The following is a 22,507-nucleotide window of genomic DNA, read 5'->3' on the forward strand; positions in this document are numbered from 1 at the left end:
CAGAGGCGGGGGATGATGGAGATCAGGAGGGCGCACAACAAAGAAAACTACTATTACAGAGGGCTGAAGGACAGAGTCGGGGGATGATGGGAATCAGGAGAACGCAGAGCAGAAAAAGGCTGTATGACAGAGCTGGGGGATGGTGGAGATCAGGAGGGCGCAGAACAAAGAAAGCTACTATTACAGAGTGATGTATGACAGAGCCAAGGGATGATGGAGATCAGGACGACACAGAGCAGAGAAGGCTGTATGACAGAGTTGGGGGATGTTGGAGATCAGAAGAATACAGAGCAGAGAAAGCTACTATTACAGAGGGCTGTATGATAGACCCAGAGGATGGTGGAGATTGGGAGGACACAGAACAAAAAAAGCTACTATTACAGAGGGCTGTATGATAGACCCAGGGGATGGTGGAGATTGGGAGGACACAGAACAAAGAAAGCTACTATTTCAGAGGGCTGTATGACAGAGCCAGGGGATGATGGAGATCGGGAGGACACAGAGCAGAGAAAGCTACTATTACTAAGGGCTGTATGACAGCCAGGGGATGGTGAAGATCGGGAGGACACAGAGCAGAGATAGGTACTATTGCGCAGGGCTCTATTTCCAGGTGATTTTTTTGCTCTTATCAGCACTGACAGGGAACAGACCAGCAGCTACCTATAGAAAGGACTAGTTATTAGGATTATTTATAGTACCAGTATACTAATGACCACTTGTCTGTGAGTGACTGAGTGAATGAGTTATATGCTCCGCCTCTTATCATATAACGGTGATGTCATCACATGTTCTTTATCCCAGCCACGATTTCACCTCAGCGAGCAGCTGAATCACCGGAGCTTTGAGCTCTGCCTCTTATCACATGACATTGACGTCATCACAGGTCCTTCAATGTTTTGACCAACTCCAACAGTCATCACCAATCCTTTAGTGAGTTACATGTGATGATTTGATTCACTATATTATAAGTGGCAAATATTGAAGGGCCTGTGATGACGTCACCGTCATGTGATCAGGGGTGGAGCTCAGAGCTCCGGTGATTCAGCTGCTCGCTGAGGTGAAATCGTGGATGGGATGAAGGACCTGTAATGATGTCAACATGTGATCAGGGGCGGAGCTTGTGACTCGATGAAGGACCTGTGATGACATCACCATCATGTGATCGGGGCGCGGAGCAAGTAAATCACTCAGTCACTCATGGAAAAGTGGTTGTAAGTACTTTAATAAAAAAGCGGCGTAGTATTGAGTGGACGTGGTTATACTATAAAGACTCTAAAAAAGGAGATGTAAAGGGGGAGCTGCACTAGGAGAGACCAGCTAATTAGTGGAAATCATCACAGCCAGAAACTTGAATGTAGGAGAGCCTGCAAACTATGTATGAGGCTTTCTAAATGCATGAAAAGGAAAACTCAATGCAAAAGAACAGATAAGTGCATAATTATTTTTGCAGGGATCTACTAATATAGGTTTGCATTGATTTTTCATGCAAAAAAGTTTCCAAAACCTTTAATTATGTAATGATCACAATAAGTTAAATACCTACAGTGGTTCTTGGATAGCACAGCCCCGACACAGACGTAATTTTTTGCATGTCATTCCAGTGATGCCACCTTATACTTTGGTGCCTTTTATTTTTAATAAATTATGTGCTTTTATAATTTTTCTCTAGATTTTTATAAACTTTTATATTTTTTTATGAAGGCCTGATATTTTATTAATGTAGCTGCTATTAGTATTCCATTTGTTTTGTAAGTAGTCCTTGTTGGTATGTTGTAGATAACCATAATTACACATTTTTATAATGTGCGGTAGAAATAATGTGGATTGCATTACAAATATTACACAGAATAAGAGCTTTTTCTGTTATTCAGATTAGTGACTAGAGATGAGTGAGCCTACTCGGCCACGCCCCTTTTTCGCCCGAGCACCGCGATTTTCGAGTACTTCCGTACTCGGGCGAAAAGATTCGGGGGGCGCCCTGGGTGAGTGGGGGGTTGCAGCGGGGAGTGGGGGAGGAGAGGGAGAGAGAGAGGGCTCCCCCCTGTTCCCCGCTCCCCCACGCCTCCCCCCACCCCCCCTGAATCTTTTCACCCGAGTACTGAATCGCGGTGCTCGATCGAGTAATTACTCGAAACGAGTAGGTTCGCTCATCTCTATTAGTGACATAATATAGAAATTCCAGTGTTCACGTGAGTGCTGCAGCCCTTTCATTTGAGTGATCAGTGGAGGTCTCAAAACTTGGATCCCCACTGATCAAAACTTTTGGCATGTCAAATGTTTTTAAAAATGCAGTTACTCTTGAAATCTACTCAGCAATAATTAAAAGGATTGTGCCAAAAGCATAATCCCTTTTTTATATACCCTATTAGAGCATAAGAACATCATCATATGGAATCCTCCACTCAGGACCTCCACCTATAACCCAGAACAGAAAGCCGATTAATAAGAGAGTCTCCCGTTCTGGTGGACCTTATTGCCCTTCTACTATTACAGGGGGGCTTTTCGTGTGAACTGCTGCCCGGGGCCCGCATTCTCTGTGTACAAGTTGGCACAACCCTATTAAAGATAAATAATAAAGCCAAGTAGTTGTAAAACTTACTTCAGTCTGAAATGGAATTCGGTCTTACTTTACCTTGAACTGAAACAGAGATTTCATCTGTGTGTGTATAATATATTAGATGGTGTTTGACCTTCTTGCTACATTTATATTTGCTACTGGATGTCACGTCGACATTCTTAATATGTAATTCATCCTCAGGACCCCAGTTTTTTATAACCACAGCGTTCTTGTAAAATATAGTCTGCCCTGCTGGATATCCAGGGTAATGGTGGCATCGCAGAGTGAGGTTGTCTCCTTCATAAACATATGGCGGTGCCTGTAAGATAACATAGCCTAAAATGCAAAATAACGTGTATTAATAAAACCTATTTCCGTATGATATTGGAAGACATTCAAATTTTAATTCACTTGACTTTGTTGAAGAAGGGCTCAGGTTGAGTCGAAACGTGTTTGATACCGTTTCTTTAAAAAGAGTATTCCTATCTCAGCTTTTCATGCCCAAGATGGGAAAACCCGACTGTTCTATTCCAACTCCTTTCCGTAGCTCTCATTGAAGTGAATGGTACTTACGGAAATAGCGTTGGCATATCACTCTACTGTTGCCATAACTCTCTCCTCCTCCTCCCTCTCCCCTCCATGGACTTGATTTGCACACCATTTCAATGAGCCTGTGTACGTTCTCTTTTGCATGTGTAAATATGTAGTGTATTGGTGCACTTAAAAACATGCCAGAGCAGGCGAAAAACGCGGGCATAAGCGATTTATGGTTGTGCCAGCATTTGCACAACCGAAATACACTTACGTCCATGGGAATGAGCCCCAATAGTGACCCCCACAGTGGTCTCGGTAGTAATAGTGACCCCCATAGTGGCCCCAGTAGTAACAGTGTCCCCTATAGTGGCCCCAGTAGTAATAGTGACCACTATAGTAGTCCTAAAGATGCTTCCCAGCCAGAGGCCAATAGCAACCCTCCCATCGGATCAGGAATAGGTAATCTGGCATCCTGAGGTGCAGGTTTTATTGCAGAAAGTATATCTGGATACAGTTCTCCTGAACTGCTTCTCTATACTATTCAGCCGGCGGGGCTTTAAAATCCCCGCCTGCTGAATGATCTGCCTCTGATTGGTCACAGCCCTGACCAATCAGAGGCAGGTTTCACTCACACACCCATTCATGAATTCATGAATGGGTGAGTGACTGCTGCCTCTCAGTGCTGAGCCAATCAGGGGCAGGTCTGACTCACATCCATTCATGAATTCATGAATGGGTGAGTGACTGCTGCCTCTCAGCGCTGAGCCAATCAGGGGGCAGGTCTGACTCACACCCCCTTCACACCCACTGCAGGACGGCCGCGCGGAGCTCCGGCTGCCGGGAGAAGGTGAGTATATATATATATTTTTTATTTTTACACATTTTAGGATGAATTGCAGGGAAGGGCTTATATATTTAAGCCCTTCCCGACAATTCATCCCGGGCTCGCCCGCAGCGCATTGCTTTAAATGGAGCCGGCTCTATTGCCGTCTCCATTGAATGCAATGCGCTGGACAGCTCCGGCCCGTTTTTAATGAAACGCGGCTAGGAGCAGATTTTCGGGCGATTTGCGGGCGACTTGCGCGCACCGGTCACGCGATTTGCGGATGCGCATCCGTCATGCGATCCGCAAATCGCGTGAAAAACCGCCCGTGTGACTAAGGCCTTAGGCTGCAGAGTTATTCTAACTTTCTTAAGTGTCTGAGTTCTTTCTTCCGAATTAATTGCCCCTTGTGTCAGTTTTTGAAGCTGATAGGATGTAATGTACCATTACTTTATATACTATGTCATCATAGTCCTACTCACCGTTATAGACTTCGAGTCTGACAGGGTCACTTTTATCCCCACTGCTGCTCTGGCATTGGTAGTTTCCGCTGTGGGATGGTTGTGCAGATGATATTGAATATGTTTTTCCTGAGTCTACATAGTTACTGTCTTTGAACCAGTGATATGTGACATCTTCTTCTGCAGTAGGGTCCACATCACAGGTCATATTTACAGACTCTCCTTTGAATATCTTGTTCCAGTCTGGGTTAAAAGTCACCATGGGGCTGAGTACTGCTCCTGTAAAACAGAAAGCGGAGATGGCCGTGTTTGTAACTGGATAGAACACTACTGCCCCCTATGGATTAGAATGTAAGAATACAACAATAATACATTAACGAGTCATTATTATTATGAGAGACGTTTTTCCAGAGTTTTCCTTAAATTTGTGTTTTCTAGTACATCTAAGCCAAGGGTACACAACTTATGCCATGGGGCCACATCCGGTCCACAATGCTTTTCTGTTCGGCCAGCAACCATATCTACAACCTCCATATTTGGCACTCCAAAAAAGGAACAAATGAGTTGGAGATTTGGCTGCTGATGAGTGATTCTCTTTCTATTATTTATGGAAGTAGCAAAATGCTTAGTTAATTCTGTAACTGCTTTAACCCCTTGAGTGGCATGCCCGGAAATTTTCCGGGACCAGCTCCACTGCTCATAGCGACATAGCCCGGAAGATTTCTAGGCTATGTATCACTATGGGAGCTGCAGAGCACAATGCCACAAGCTGTGACAGTGTGCTCTGCATGCACTGTCCCACAGAGAGCAAAGCAAGGGCTTTGAAAAACCAGCAGAAGATATTGCCGATATGCCGGCAATCTCCTGCTTTGTTTACAGGTTGCCATAGAGACCATCGGCTTGTCAGAAGCAAGCCGATAGTCTCTGTGGCAGGGAGAGCTTGGTGCTTGGCTGTCAGAGGACAGCTAGGTACAAGCTCTTACAGCAGAGATCAGAGAAAACCTCCGATTTCTGCTGTGTTAACCCTTTACATGCTGCAGTCTATGTGACTGCAGCATGTAAAGGGCTGTCACTGCAGCATGTAAAGGGCTGTCACCATCAGACCCCCGGAATGTGATCAGGGGGTCCTGATGGGTCCCTGTGGAAGTCCCCTAAAGAGACAAAAAAAAAAAAAATTATAAAAAAAATTATAAAAACACCTGTCTCCCTTTACTTTGTAAAAAATCAAAAATACAATCACACATGTGGTATCCATGCGTTGTAATGACCCAGAGAAGGAAGTTAATACATTATTTAAACCCTTAACGACATGGCCCCTTTTTTTCTTTTTTCCCCATTTCTTTTTTTCCTTCCCCCTGTTTAAAAAATCACAACTTGTCCCGCAAAAAACAAGCCCTTATACGGCCATGTCAATGGAAAAATGAAAAAGTTATGGCTCTCGAGACGCAACTGCAAAATTAGTTGAACTTCAATTATTAGACCATTTTAAAAAACCATTTTTAGGAAACCCGCCACTCAAGGGGTTAAAGGGTTGTATCAGATTAGAAAAATATGGACAACTTCCTACAAGAGCATTGTCTTTTATGTCCATGGACGTTATCTGGTACTACAGCTCAGCCCCATTCAAATGAATAAGTCTGAGCTGCAGTACCACACAAAACCTGTGGACAAGAGTGGTGCCGTTTTTAGAAGAATACAGCCATTTTTCTCTAATCTGATACAACCCCTCTAAGATGGCTATTTATATTAAAGTTTATGTGCAGCAACCTCCTCGTCTCTAGAGCTCCAAATGGGGTAGTAAGGGACCCCCGTTTTCCAATAAGTGAGTCGCATTAATTAAACCTCTATCTATCAGATATTTATGACATATACTGCCAATATTTGATAAATGTCTCAGATGGGAATACCTCAAGCTTTATTTCGGCCCTTTAAAGTGATAAAATCTAAAAAAGGGAGAATAGAAAAAAGAAATGGTGGAACGACCCCAGCCAAAAAATACAAAAGGGAATAGAAAACTATGTTCTCTTTTCAAAGAATGATAGGTTAAAATTTTAGAATGAAGGGAAAATAATCCTGATATATAATAGGTGCAGCCAACCCCAAATAACATCATACCCGACTGATTATGTAAGATGTTTTTGCCTAATTTCTTTGTTTATTTATAAAACCAGCATAAATACACGTCTTTAGGTCAGCAGACCTCTTCTTCAGTATTTGTTGTGGACACACGTCTGGGCGATGGCGGGTATCTTTAAGAGAAGAGTTGGCAAAATCTGAAAATGTAACCGTCAGTGCTAATGGGGTGGGCATCTGTGAGCTAAGCCTTCTAAAGTTACCTCTGGAGGTATGTATCATGCACTCCTTTTTTAATGAGAAAGTTCAAAAATTTCCAGTCATTAATTGTAAAAAGCATAAACTCACCTACATTTTCCACCGTCAACACTGCAAAAGAAAGAACAGAATAAATAATGCTGTGAAACTGCTCCACATGTAGTGAGAGACTTTACTCAATATACGAGAATATAACTACTATAATACTGCCCTCTATGTGCACGAATATAACTACTATAATACTGCCCCTATGTACAAGAATATAACTACTGTAATACTGCTCCCTATGTACAAGAATATAACTACTGTAATACTGCTCCCTATGTACAAGAATATAACTACTATAATACTGCCTCCTATGTACAAGAATATAACTACTATAATACTGCCCCTATGTACAAGAATATAACTACTATAATACTGCTCCTATATACAAAAATATAACCACTATAATACTGCCCCCCTGTGTACAAGAATATAACTACTATAATACTGCTCCTATATACAAGAATATAACCACTATAATACTGCCCCCCTATGTACAAGAATATAACTACTATAATACTGCTCCCTATGTACAAGAATATAACTACTATAATACTGCCCCTATGTACAAGAATATAACTACTATAATACTGCTTCCTATGTACAAGAATATAACTACTATAATACTGCCTCCTATGTACAAAAATATAACTACTATAATGCTGCCCCCTATGTACAAGAATATAACTACTATAATACTGCCCCTATGTACAAGAATATAACCACTATAATACTGCTCCCATGTACAAGAATATAACTACTATAATACTGCCCCCCTATGTACAAGAATATAACTACTATAATACTGCCCCCTATGTACAAGAATATAACTACTATAATACAGCCTTCTATATACAAGAATATAGCTACTATAACACTGCCTCCTATGTACAAGAATATAACTACTATAATACTGCCCCCTATGTACAAGAATATAACTACTATAATACTGTCCCTATGTATAAGAATATAACCACTATAATACTGCTCCTATGTACAAGAATATAACCACTATAATACTGCCTCCTATGTACAAGAATATAACTACTATAATACTGCCTCCTATGTACAAGAATATAACTACTATAATACTGCCCCTATGTACAAGAATATAACTAGTATAATACTGTCCCCTGTGTACAAGAATATAACTACTATAATACTGCTCCTATGTACAAGAATATAACTACTATAATTATGCCTCCTATATACAAGAATATAACTACTATAATACTGCCTCCTATGTACAAGAATATAACTACTATAATACTGCCCCCTATGTACAAGAATATAACTACTATAATACTGCTCCTATGTACAAGAATATAACTACTATAATACTGCTCCCCTACGTACAAGAATATAACTACTATAATACTGCCCCTATGTACAAGAATATAACTACTATAATACTGCCCCCTGTGTACAAGAATATAACTTCTATAATACTGCCCCCCTATGTACACGAATATAACTACTGTAATACTGCCCCCTATATACAAGAATATAACCACTATAATACTGCCCCCCTATGTACAAGAATATAACTACTATAATACTGCTCCCTATGTACAAGAATATAACTACTATAATACTGCCCCTATGTACAAGAATATAACTACTATAATACTGCTTCCTATGTACAAGAATATAACTACTATAATACTGCTCCCTATATAAAATAATATAACTACTATAATACTGCCTCCTATGTACAAGAATATAACTACTATAATACTGCCTCCAAGCATAAACTCACCTACATTTTCCACCGTCAACACTGCAAAAGAAAGAACAGAATAAATAATGCTGTGAAACTGCTCCACATGTAGTGAGAGACTTTACTCAATATACGAGAATATAACTACTATAATACTGCCCTCTATGTGCACGAATATAACTACTATAATACTGCCCCTATGTACAAGAATATAACTACTGTAATACTGCCACCTATGTACAAGAATATAACTACTATAATACTGCTCCCTATATAAAATAATATAACTACTATAATACTGCCTCCTATGTACAAGAATATAACTACTATAATACTGCCTCCTATGTACAAGAATATAACTACTATAATACTGCCCCTATGTACAAGAATATAACTACTATAATACTGCTCCTATATACAAAAATATAACCACTATAATACTGCCCCCCTGTGTACAAGAATATAACTACTATAATACTGCTCCTATATACAAGAATATAACCACTATAATACTGCCCCCCTATGTACAAGAATATAACTACTATAATACTGCTCCCTATGTACAAGAATATAACTACTATAATACTGCTTCCTATGTACAAGAATATAACTACTATAATACTGCCTCCTATGTACAAAAATATAACTACTATAATGCTGCCCCCTATGTACAAGAATATAACTACTATAATACTGCCCCTATGTACAAGAATATAACCACTATAATACTGCTCCCATGTACAAGAATATAACTACTATAATACTGCCCCCCTATGTACAAGAATATAACTACTATAATACTGCCCCCTATGTACAAGAATATAACTACTATAATACAGCCTTCTATATACAAGAATATAGCTACTATAATACTGCCTCCTATGTACAAGAATATAACTACTATAATACTGCCCCCTATGTACAAGAATATAACTACTATAATACTGTCCCTATGTATAAGAATATAACCACTATAATACTGCTCCTATGTACAAGAATATAACCACTATAATACTGCCTCCTATGTACAAGAATATAACTACTATAATACTGCCTCCTATGTACAAGAATATAACTACTATAATACTGCCCCTATGTACAAGAATATAACTAGTATAATACTGCCCCTATGTAGAAGAATATAACTACTATAATACTGCTCCTATGTACAAGAATATAACTACTATAATTATGCCTCCTATATACAAGAATATAACTACTATAATACTGCCTCCTATGTACAAGAATATAACTACTATAATACTGCCCCCTATGTACAAGAATATAACTACTATAATACTGCTCCTATGTACAAGAATATAACTACTATAATACTGCTCCCCTATGTACAAGAATATAACTACTATAATACTGCCCCTATGTACAAGAATATAACTACTATAATACTGCCCCCTGTGTACAAGAATATAACTTCTATAATACTGCTCCTATGTACAAGAATATAACTACTATAATTATGCCTCCTATATACAAGAATATAACTACTATAATACTGCCTCCTATGTACAAGAATATAACTACTATAATACTGCCCCCTATGTACAAGAATATAACTACTATAATACTGCTCCTATGTACAAGAATATAACTACTATAATACTGCTCCCCTATGTACAAGAATATAACTACTATAATACTGCCCCTATGTACAAGAATATAACTACTATAATACTGCCCCCTGTGTACAAGAATATAACTTCTATAATACTGCCCCCCTATGTACACGAATATAACTACTGTAATACTGCCCCCTATATACAAGAATATAACCACTATAATACTGCCCCCCTATGTACAAGAATATAACTACTATAATACTGCTCCCTATGTACAAGAATATAACTACTATAATACTGCCCCTATGTACAAGAATATAACTACTATAATACTGCTTCCTATGTACAAGAATATAACTACTATAATACTGCCTCCTATGTACAAAAATATAACTACTATAATGCTGCCCCCTATGTACAAGAATATAACTACTATAATACTGCCCCTATGTACAAGAATATAACCACTATAATACTGCTCCCATGTACAAGAATATAACTACTATAATACTGCCCCCCTATGTACAAGAATATAACTACTATAATACTGCCCCCTATGTACAAGAATATAACTACTATAATACAGCCTTCTATATACAAGAATATAGCTACTATAATACTGCCTCCTATGTACAAGAATATAACTACTATAATACTGCCCCCTATGTACAAGAATATAACTACTATAATACTGTCCCTATGTATAAGAATATAACCACTATAATACTGCTCCTATGTACAAGAATATAACCACTATAATACTGCCTCCTATGTACAAGAATATAACTACTATAATACTGCCTCCTATGTACAAGAATATAACTACTATAATACTGCCCCTATGTACAAGAATATAACTAGTATAATACTGTCCCCTGTGTACAAGAATATAACTACTATAATACTGCTCCTATGTACAAGAATATAACTACTATAATTATGCCTCCTATATACAAGAATATAACTACTATAATACTGCCTCCTATGTACAAGAATATAACTACTATAATACTGCCCCCTATGTACAAGAATATAACTACTATAATACTGCTCCTATGTACAAGAATATAACTACTATAATACTGCTCCCTATGTACAAGAATATAACTACTATAATACTGCTCCCTATGTACAAGAATATAACTACTATAATACTGCTCCTATGTACAAGAATATAACTACTATAATACTGCCCCTATGTACAAGAATATAACTACTATAATACTGCCCCCTGTGTACAAGAATATAACTTCTATAATACTGCCCCCCTATGTACACGAATATAACTACTGTAATACTGCCCCCTATGTACAAGAATATAACTACTATAATACTGCCTGCTATGTACAAGAATATAACTACTATAATACTGCCTCCTATGTACAAGAATATAACTACTATAATACTGCCCCTATGTACAAGAATATAACTACTATAATACTGCCCCCTGTGTACAAGAATATAACTTCTATAATACTGCCCCCCTATGTACACGAATATAACTACTGTAATACTGCCCCCTATGTACAAGAATATAACTACTATAATACTGCCTGCTATGTACAAGAATATAACTACTATAATACTGCCTCCTATGTACAAGAATATAACTACTATAATACTGCCTCCTATGTACAAGAATATAACTACTATAATACTGCCCCCTATGTACAAGAATATAACTACTATAATACTGCTCCTATGTACAAGAATATAACTACTATAATACTGCTCCCTATGTACAAGAATATAACTACTATAATACTGCTCCCTATGTACAAGAATATAACTACTATAATACTGCTCCTATGTACAAGAATATAACTACTATAATACTGCTCCTATATACAAGAATATAACTACTATAATACTGCCCCTATGTACAAGAATATAACTACTATAATACTGCCTCCTATGTACAAGAATATAACTACTATAATACTGCTCCTATGTACAAGAATATAACTACTATAATACTGCCTCCTATGTACAAGAATATAACTACTATAATACTGCTCCTATGTACAAGAATATAACTACTATAATACTGCCTCCTATGTACAAGAATATAACTACTATAATACTGCTCCTATGTACAGGAATATAACTACTATAATACTGCCTCCTATGTACAAGAATATAACTACTATAATACTGCCCCTATGTACAAGAATATAACTACTATAATACTGCCCCCTGTGTACAAGAATATAACTTCTATAATACTGCCCCCCTATGTACACGAATATAACTACTGTAATACTGCCCCCTATGTACAAGAATATAACTACTATAATACTGCCTGCTATGTACAAGAATATAACTACTATAATACTGCCTCCTATGTACAAGAATATAACTACTATAATACTGCCCCCTATGTACAAGAATATAAGTACTATAATACTGCCTGCTATGTACAAGAATATAACTACTATAATACTGCCCCCTATGTACAAGAATATAACTACTATAATACTGCCCCCTGTGTACAAGAATATAACTTCTATAATACTGCCCCCCTATGTACACGAATATAACTACTGTAATACTGCCCCCTATGTACAAGAATATAACTACTATAATACTGCCTGCTATGTACAAGAATATAACTACTATAATACTGCCTCCTATGTACAAGAATATAACTACTATAATACTACCCCTATGTACAAGAATATAACTACTATAATACCGCCCCCTATGTACAAGAATATAACTACTATATTAATCTAATATAAATAAGCCTACATGCTTTTTCTTGCACCACACTTTGACCGCTTTCCTGTAACTTTGGTGTATGATTTTGGTGTTATTACATGACACACATGCTCACCGCTGCCGTAAAATCATTACATGTGAGTTTAATACATTCAGGGAGCTGTCAGACCGGTTGAATGTTATAATGTGAAGTCTATGGGTGGCGTCTTCAGGCATGTGCTGAATTGAGTTAAGTGTTACTAAGCAATGCAGCGTACACTGCTAAGCTGCAACATACACTGCCCAGCCAAGAGCGATACAGAGAGGGAGAGCAATAGAGAGAGTGAGAGAGCGATAGAGGAGTGAGACAGACAGGGAAAGAGCAATAGAGAGACAATGATAGAGAGAGAGCAACAGAGAAACAGTGAGAGCGATAGAGAGACTACGATAGATATACAGAGTGAGAGAGCGATAGAGTGAGAGAGACGGAGAGAGCAATAGAGAGACAATGATAGAGAGAGAGACAATGATAGAGAGACAGAGAGAGCAAGAGAGAGGGAGAGAGCGATAAAGGCAGAGTGATAGAGGCAGAGAGAGAGAGTGATGGAGAGACAACGATAGAGAGAGAGCAATGGAGAGACAGAGTGAGACAGCAACTAACCAAGCTGATTTAGAAATTCGCAACGACCACTTTTGAAACTTTTTATGTTCGCATAGCGAACATCGAGTCAATCTAGTAATAACAATCTTTACATATAGCGAAAAAGTGTTCCACATACAATATTCCACTTACAAAATAGGGGTACAGAAACAAAACCCCGGTTACATGTAGTAATCAATTGATGGAAACGGTAGGGGTGAGGGTCCTGCTCCACCGAGCTTACATACTACAGATAATGGGGTGATACAGGAGGTAAAGGGGTGGGAGATGTACACGGTAAGGCGAGGTGGAGAGTGAGGGGTGCTACACACATAAACGATGGTCAGACTTGAGTCGTATTGTGGCCAAATTGGTATGACTGCAGGGGGTGGTTGATAGCGGCTAGCAGGGATTGCAGTCACTAGGACAGGGAGAGTGTTATCAGGCGGAGTACGGAGGGGTTTGGTTTACATGTGGTATGTCTCCCTGAAAAGGTATGTTTTTAGAGCACGCCTGATGTTTTGTGTGTCGAGGATTGATGGATAGTTTTGTGTAGCGCATTCCAGAGGACCGGTGCTGCTCTGGAGAAGTTTTGGAGGCGGGAAAGAGAGGTTTGGGTTAATAGCGGAACTGAATCTGATTTCACTAGCGGAGCAAAGGGCGCAAGCTGGGTGATGGATTGAGATGAGAGAAGCAATGTATGGCGGCGGGGTGCTTTTCAAAATGTTGTGGATCGGGGTAGTGAGTTTGAATTGAATTCTATATTTGACGAATATAGAATTGACCGGCACAGGGCAGAGGCGTCCGAGTAGCGGCTGGACAGGAAGATGAGCCTGGCTGCTGCCTTCAGGATGGATTGGAGGAGGTAGAGTCTGGCACGGGGGAAGCCGATCAGCAGCGAGTTGCAATAATCGTTCCCAGAGTGGATGAGGGCAACAGTGTTTTTAGCGGGTCCGCGGTAAGAATGGGCAGATTCTTGCGATGTTCTTGAAGTGCAGGTGACACTTTTGGGTAAGAGATTGGATGTAGTGGGTAAAGGAGAGATTGGAGTTGAATATAACCTCCAGACAACGGGCGTGCCGGGAGTTATGGTGCCACAGACTGAGATGGAATTTAGGGCTGAGAAGTGAAAAGTGTCAAAGAGTCATTTAGGGTTGTGCGATAGTGAGGAGACGAGAGGTGAAGTAGACTTATTTGGCATGGTGGAGGACTAGGTTGTAGGTTCTAAGCATGAATTTGAAGTCGAGAAGGTCTATGAACTTTTACGACTTTCTTCACAGCCGTTAAGCACACCTTTAGCACCACCGGATGAAGCGCGTTTGAGACGTGGGCCAGGGTTGCCGCGGTCTGCATCGGATGGTTTGAGTCACAGGGAGTGCCGCTTCATCCAGGGCATGTTTAAGAATGGTGTAATGTGCGTCAGCCAGGTTGGGGGAGGAGAGAGATAGGAGGCAGAGAAAACTATAGGGTCTCAGCAAAGTTTTGGGTGTGAGCGGCCTGAAGGTTCCTGTAGGGTAGGTAGAAGGGTCTGGGGAGATGCTAGGGAGCTTGACAGAGAAAGAGAGGAGGTTATGGTCCAGGAGCGGGAGAGGGGAGTTAGTGAAGTGGGAAGCAGAGCAGAGCCGGAGGAAGGCCAGATGCAGAATATTGCCATCTCTGTGAGTGGGAGAGAATATAACTACTATACTACCGCCTCCTAAGGATCTAAACAAGTAGAAACATTTTCATAATTCTGTAAAATGACAGAAATCCTGGTACTTACATGTAAGGAATAGCAGTGATCTTGCATTCATGGTGACTGCCATAGTCTTTTGTGACGCTGCCAGTATGAAACTGAAAGCTGTAGTTTGGCTGTAAGCTTCTGCATTTTTGAGTAGAGAGGGGAGGGTTGTTTGCAGAAGTAAAGTACAATATCTTGTTGACACTAGCAGAGCAGGATGACAGTGTAACTTAAGGCCGTTTCACACAGAACATTATTGCTAAAACATCTGAACGAACTAACGACATTTTTGCATAAAATGACACATATGGACAATGTGAGTAAAAAGGTGCCGAAGCACTTCTTTCCTCCCCGTCTCCCTGCCACATACTGGACCTCTGACACATCCAAAAACCTTTGGAATTGTGTCACCCCCAGGCATCCTGCCGTGTTTAAGCCAGCCGAACAGGCGAAGGGGCTCGACCCCGAAACGCGTTTTCACTTGCTGTTTTTTTTGTATTTTGTTAAGTAATAAAAAAGAAGTGCTTTCACAATCACTTATTGGGCCTTAATCTTCTACTCTGTTTCCCCGAAAATAAGACGCGTCATATTAATTTTTGCTCCCAAATATGCGCTACGTCTTATTTTCAGGGGGTGTCTTATTTCGTCGCGGCAAATCCGTCTGTGGCCGCTAGTCCCTCAATTGGCCAGCTTTGTGGACGAAATTTCTCAGAAATCTCATCCACATGGGACAGCAAATCTGTCACGGCAAAGCTGGGAGAAGCCAGTGTTGTGGTGCGGATTCACTGGCCACAGAAACGGAAAAACGTGCAGCCAGGTCACTTCAAAACAAGCGGCTGAGTGCCGTGGGTTTTGAAGCAGCGCTTTCCCGGCGGAAATCTCGCTGTTTATCGCTGTGGCCAAACTGCGAGATTTCCACTGGAAATACGCTCTGTGAGAACCCAGCCTTAAGAATCACACACAGGTTGCCATAAAATAAGGGCTGTAAAGTAACGTACCTGTCTGCAGACAGAAGTTCCTGTACCACTTGTAAGCAGGGATGGTATTGCAGCTTCCGGCCACCAGGGGGAGCTCATCACAGCAGACATGTACAGCAGGAACTGAACGTACAGTATGGACTTTTCTAGCCAGCAAGGGGAGCTCACAACAGCACACTTGTACAGCACAGCAGGGACAGGATAACAGCAGACTGTCTGCAGATCTACCTATAAATCTGGAGACAACGGGGATGGCAGCAGGGGACAGGCCTCTTAACTTGTCTGCACACTTTACTATGCCTTACTATCAGGGGGTGCCTTATATTTGGGACTTCTGCAAATTTCAGGGGGTGTCTTATTTTCAGGGGGTGCCTTATTTTCGGGGAAACACGGTAGTAGCTTAGAGTGTTGCCCCTTCACACCAGTATTTTTCCACACTCTTTTCGACATACAGATAATGGCTGTTAAGCGGTGCGGCTTATCAGAGCTGATGCGGGCAGGTGTCGGCTGTAAGAAACAGCCGTCACCCGCGTTGAATGGAGTGAGGTCGACGCACGATCCCCCTCCATACATACCCAGAAAAGATGTAGGACGTAACTATACGTCCTGTGTCGTTAAGCAGTTAAAGATGTGTTGAAAATATTTGGGAGCTTTCTACCCATGTCAAGGACTATATAATTGACTTAATCTCCAGTAGAGTATACTTTGTCAGTGGCTAAGGGTCCTTTTACATAGGACAACCTGTTGGGTGTAGATGCCGACAGATCATCCCAGCGATCATCATTTCTGTGCTTTTCTACAGGAACAATCATGGCTCAGTGAATGGAAGAGAAGCGGACTGGAGATCGTGCCCACCCACCCGCCTCCATTCACAGAAAACAGGCAGTTGTTCATAGATGAGCGACTGCCTGTTTACACAGCCAATCGCCGTTCAGTTTTTATGCCTGCAGAGACTGAACAATGAACTATTTAATTGTTTATTGTACTGTCTGTGCATGCTTTTGCATTCAGATTCTCGCTGATCACATTCCTACAAAGAAGACATCTCATTAAGCATAAGCTAAGCGATACTGATTGTCTGGTAGGTCATCCAACACTTTAGAAACCTAATCTGGCAATAGAGATCAGAGAAAAAACTTTGACCATAATAAACTCTTCTGGCCGACTATTCCGTCTCAATGGATTGTCACCTTGTCGTGGTGCGGGGGCTTGCGTTTTCCAGTGAACATGTGGGCAAAAGCCACCTGAGTCAAGTGACCCCAGAAGGGCCTCCCTGGGCGGTAAGGCCACAGGGGAGGAACCAGACTAAGCACAATCTGAAGTCCTCAATAGACTAAGAGGAAAAAACGTTAAGCCAACCCTTGTTGGGACCGTCTTGCACTTGGAAACCGATGTACCCACTGCGAAAGAACCTGCGGATCAAGAGTAGGTTTCTTTAGTCACCTACAGACCCACCGGTAAGCTCCTATGCTTGGAAGGCAATCATGCTCGGAAACGAGTTCTAAACTATAATGATGATGATTTTGGCCGACTTTCAGATAATGTTTGATATTGATGACCTATGCTCCTTTGGGGTTTCCATGTATGCGGAGAACATGTTACACTCCTAACACCACAGGGCATATATTTACATCATGGGTGTACGGGGAGTGGGATCGCGAGGTGATCTTGCTTCATACAAGTATAGTGACTCGAAGGGTACTGCAGGGTAGTCAGATACTCAGACGTTCTTAATACATGTCTGTGAGCTCCTGTTGAGACATAGAGGGTATAGTACGGGAGAGAGACCTTGTCTTTCCTCTAATTCATTTGCAGATAGAATCTACTCTGCTCGGCAACAGCTTGCTTCAGATTGCCTTTTTTGTCAGTAATTTCCCTGGCTGGTAGAGGGAGGAGGGGTTGTGAGAAATTGGGGAAAATGAGCAGGGTGAGGCAGGAAGTGAGCAAGAGTTAGGAGAAGAAGTGCGGGAAAACTACAGGAAGTGAAGGAGGAGTTAGAAGGAGGAGTCGTCCGGAGGTGGTGCGCAGTGCTTCAGCTGTTAGCAAGCTACCGGAGTATGAGAGAGGGAGGAAAGGAGACAGAAAGCAATGCATTGTGGAGGACAAGACCTGAGTACAATCTACACAACAGTAGAGATGAGCGAACGTACTCGTTTCGAGTAATTACTCGATCGAGCACCGCGATTTTCGAGTACTTCAGTACTCGGGTGAAAAGATTCGGGGGGCGCCGGGGGGGGCGGGGGGAGGCGTGGCGGAGCGGGGGGTAGCAGCGGGGAACTAGGGGGAGCCCTCTCTCTCTCCCTCTCCCCCCCACTCCCCGCTGCAACCCCCCACTCCCCCACGGCGCCCCCCGAATCTTTTCGCCCGAGTACGGAAGTACTCGAAAATCGCGGTACTAGGCTGAAAAAGGGGCGTGGCCGAGTACGCTCGCTCATGTCTACACAACAGTGAGTAGAAAAAAAAGGATAAAATAGATTTTTATTTTCCAATAGAAATCTATAGGTGTACGTTAAACCACGGCTGCAACATACAATAGAAGCAGAAACCAAAAAACGGCAACGGCACTCGTAATACATTTACTATCAGGGGTATACAAACCTATAATCAATACTCTAACCACATGAAATAATGCAAGGTTCTTGGTATATAATTTGATCAAATTACATTGGCCCATCTACCAACGTCCAGGTGACCAAGCTTTCAGATGGGTAGATGGGCCAATGTAATTTGATCAAATTATATACCAAGAACCTTGCATTATTTCATGTGGTTAGAGTATTGATTATAGGTTTGTATACCTCTGACAGTAAATGTATTACAAGTGCTGTTGCCGTTTTCTGGTTTCTACACAACAGTGAGTGTAATTTGCCCCTGAGAACACCCAGTGTTCAGAAACGTACCCATTGTGGCCCTAATCTGCTTACAGGACCCATGGCAAGGCCTATAAAGGAGGGAACACCCGTTGGATTTCAGGGCACAACTGAATACATTCCAGGCCCCATTGCTTATTTGTACGGAATAAAAATTGACTCCCTAAAAATCCCCCCCCCCACCTCTCCGCGCCCATTTCGGCGTTCGCAAATCTTAGATAAAAGTAATAATGTGAACTGTGTGCTATTTCCAAAGACAGGGGTAATTACGGAGGCTGGTTGGAATGGGCCTATGGGGCAATAAAACCGGTATCCCCCCTCCTTTCATGCTTTTTGGGGGTCATTTCTTGACCTCAGTGGCGGGTATGGGGTGTAAAAAGTGGCGTTCCATGAGTCTCCGTAAGCTTCATGAGGTGCGGCGGTCTCACATAGAAGGCGCTCAACAAGGTGCTCCTGGAACTGCATGAAGGCGAGCGTTCCCAGGGCTTCTTGTAAATTACGTATTACAGGTAGCGGTCTGAATAACGCCGGGCTCACGCAGCCGTAGGCGGAATCCTCTTGTGGAGGCCCGCAGCGGATCCCAGCTGTGAGCCGGCTGTGACCCTGCGTACGGCTGCGTAATGTACTGCGCATAACTGCCTACTCACACAGGCGGTCATGCGCAGTACCTTTTTTTGTTTGTACTTCTCGTACCGTCGCTTATCGATGACCCGGGCACCCGCAGCCCGTACACAATGTAGTTACGTATGGGCTCCGGGTATATCCGCGACCATGGAGCACAATGGGCTCTATATTGCGGATATCCGCGGTAAAATAGAACCTGCTGCGTTCTCTTTTCTGCGAGTAGATTACACAATTCCAACCCGCTAATGTGAGCGGAATTGTGTAATCCAATGCGATTGATCTGCGTATTACCACGGATCAGACGCATGCGGAATCCGTAATTCCTATCCGGTCATGTGAGACCGGTCTAAGGTAGATCGCTACCTTTTTTCCACGTGAACGGGGACCGCTCAACAAGGCCACCCGTCACTGCTCCAGGCTCTCCAGGGAGCAAGGAGATTTTAAGTTTCCTGGGCTCCCCGACTTCTGCGCATGTGTCCGGTGTTTTGCCAGCGGTCGCATGTGCAGAATCCCAGTAGGTTCACGGATGAGGATCGCGTCGGGGTGCAAATACGCAGGCCTCCGGTAAAAAGTTTCATCTCCTCTCACCGATTGCATTGGTGAGTGGAGATGAAACTTCAATTTTTTTTTAAAGACTTTTACGTGATCGCCATTATCCATTGTATAACGGCGAACACGTGACCAGGAACCGCTCACCGCGGCCCCCCGTGAAATCTCCCGGCTCTTGGCTCAGTTTTGTAGCCTGGAGCAGGGAGATTTTCAATTATCCTGGCAATCCACAGCTTTTGCGCATGCGTCCGCCATTTTGGCGACGGGCATGTGTGCAGAAGCTGGGGTAAGGTCCGCGGATAAATCTGGGGGCCTTATGTACGTACTTTCATCCTCCCTTACGGATATGATCCGTGAGGGAAGATGAAACGTACGCTTTTTAAACTTTTTAAAACTTTTTTTACTTTTTTTTTTTTTACTTTTTCACACTTTTTTTTTAACTTTACATGATCACTGTCATCCATTGGATGACAGTGATCATGTCCCCAGTGACATCCCTCTGCTCCGGGCTACACATGGCAGCCAGGAGCAGAGGGATTTTGAATTTCCCGGGGCTCGAGCCCCTCTGTGCACGCGCCCGATGTCAATCATCGGGCGCGCATGCGCAAAGGGGGACTTCGGGTCCCGGACCATCAGGACATCGGGGAGGACTTAGGTGAGTATTTTCACCTCCCCTCATGGATCCGATCCATGAGGGGAGGTGAAACTAGCACTTTTTTTAAACTTTTTAAACTTTTTCGCGATCACCGCTATCCATGGATAGCGGCGATCGCGGGCCCGGGGACCGCTCACCGCGGTCCCCGGTAACACCTCCTGGTTCCCGGCTACCTTCAGGATCCGGGAGCCAGGACGTTTGGAATTTGCCGGGGGCTCCCGGGCTTCTGCGAATGCACGTGACGTAATCGTCTGGCGCGCATGCGCAGAAGGCCGCCAATGGGGCCGGGAGGACTAGATCTTCAGCGGCCAGCGTGGAGAAGGCGGGTGAGTATTTTCAGCTGCCCTGATGGATCCGATCCATCAGGGCAGCTGAATATCTATCTTTTGGGGCACTTTTATTTACTTTTTTGCTATTTACTTTTATTTACTATCCATTGGATAGTGCCGATCGCAATGCCGGGGGATGGGGGGGGGTCCCCGCAGCCCGGGATGACAGCTCCATGCTGTCGGCTACCTGCGGGCACTGACAGCATGGAGCTGTCACGTCCAGAGCCCACGGGGCTTTATTCTCTGCAGGACACATGTTTTTACGTCCTCAGAGAATAAATCCCACAGGAACAGTTCAATAGCTGAATCTTCCATCTGCTATCCGACCTATTCCACATTCAGATAGTTTACCAGTTTCTACTCCACCCCAACATTATGAGCTTGAGGTAGAAAATGAAGAAAGTGGGGAAAAAGAAGAACCCAACAAGCCTTCCACATTCTATGACCCTGACTTTGAGGTAAAAGATGATACATTACACAAACTGAGTCAAGCGGCATTGAGTGATCTCATTCGAAACCTTGACTTGTCTATCCAATTATATATACTACTCTATCCATCAATATATACTACTCTATCTATTAATATATACTTCTCTGTCCATTAATATATACTACTCTATCCATTATTATATACTTCTCTGTCCAATAATATATACTTCTTTGCAACAAAGACTTCATACTGCGCAGAAAGTCTTCAATAAACATCGGCACCAGCCGCACCCTCAGACCACAGAAACCAAATCCCTGCCGCTGCTCTGCCTTCATGTAAATTAACCAGCATAACATGTTCAGACCTGCACAGCAGTGAGTGGGGAGGCTGTGACCTACAACGGACAGCGTTGGTAAGACAGTTTGGCCAACAGAAGATTTAACCCCTTAGTGACCAAGCCTGTTTGCGCCTTAGTGACGGAACCAAATTTTGGAAATCTGACATGTGTCACTTTAACATGGAATAACACCGTAAAGGTTTTGCATATCCAAGTGATTCTGACACTGTTTTTTCGCCACATGTTGTACTTCAGTTAGGTGGTAAAAATAGGTGATAGAATTTGTGTTTATTTATTAAAAGTGCCAAAATTGGGGAAAGTTTGAAAATTTTTTCATTTTTTCACATTTTCAAATGCAATATCTCAAATATGTGCAAACATATTGTACACATTTTTGATGATACATATATTTCCATCTGTTTACTTTATTCTGAATGCAACTTTGAAAATTTTAGTTTTTTTTAACGATTTAGAAGACGTACAAATGTAACATAGATTATCAACATTTTGAAGAACACTTTGTTTTCCTACACCAAGCCAAGGTTGCAATCATTGGTGTCAGAATGATAGATACCTCCCACAAATGACCCCATTTTAAAAACTGCACCCCTTAATGTATTCTCTGAGG

At 41.9% G+C, this 22,507-nt stretch overlaps 1 protein-coding gene across 3 annotated transcripts in view; it reads right to left on the reverse strand.

The window, feature by feature from the left end:
* Positions 1-15,216, reverse strand: part of LOC136633395 (high affinity immunoglobulin gamma Fc receptor I-like) — a 38,423-nt gene extending 23,207 nt beyond the window's left edge. For 2 of the 3 annotated variants that reach the window (XM_066609100.1, XM_066609099.1), the window contains exons 1-4: positions 15,151-15,216; positions 8,511-8,531; positions 4,397-4,654; positions 2,633-2,893 (exon numbers count right to left, since the gene is read on the reverse strand). In XM_066609100.1, the coding sequence (XP_066465197.1) occupies positions 2,633-2,893; positions 4,397-4,654; positions 8,511-8,531; positions 15,151-15,193 (583 nt within the window). In that variant the 5' untranslated portion in view covers positions 15,194-15,216. The remainder of the gene's footprint in view (positions 1-2,632; positions 2,894-4,396; positions 4,655-8,510; positions 8,532-15,150) is intronic. The other variant, XM_066609101.1, reaches the window with a different exon arrangement.
* Positions 15,217-22,507: the final 7,291 nt, after the last annotated feature.

This window comes from Eleutherodactylus coqui, chromosome 6 (genome assembly GCF_035609145.1).
Source record: "Eleutherodactylus coqui strain aEleCoq1 chromosome 6, aEleCoq1.hap1, whole genome shotgun sequence".
NCBI classification, from domain to species: domain Eukaryota; kingdom Metazoa; phylum Chordata; class Amphibia; order Anura; family Eleutherodactylidae; genus Eleutherodactylus; species Eleutherodactylus coqui.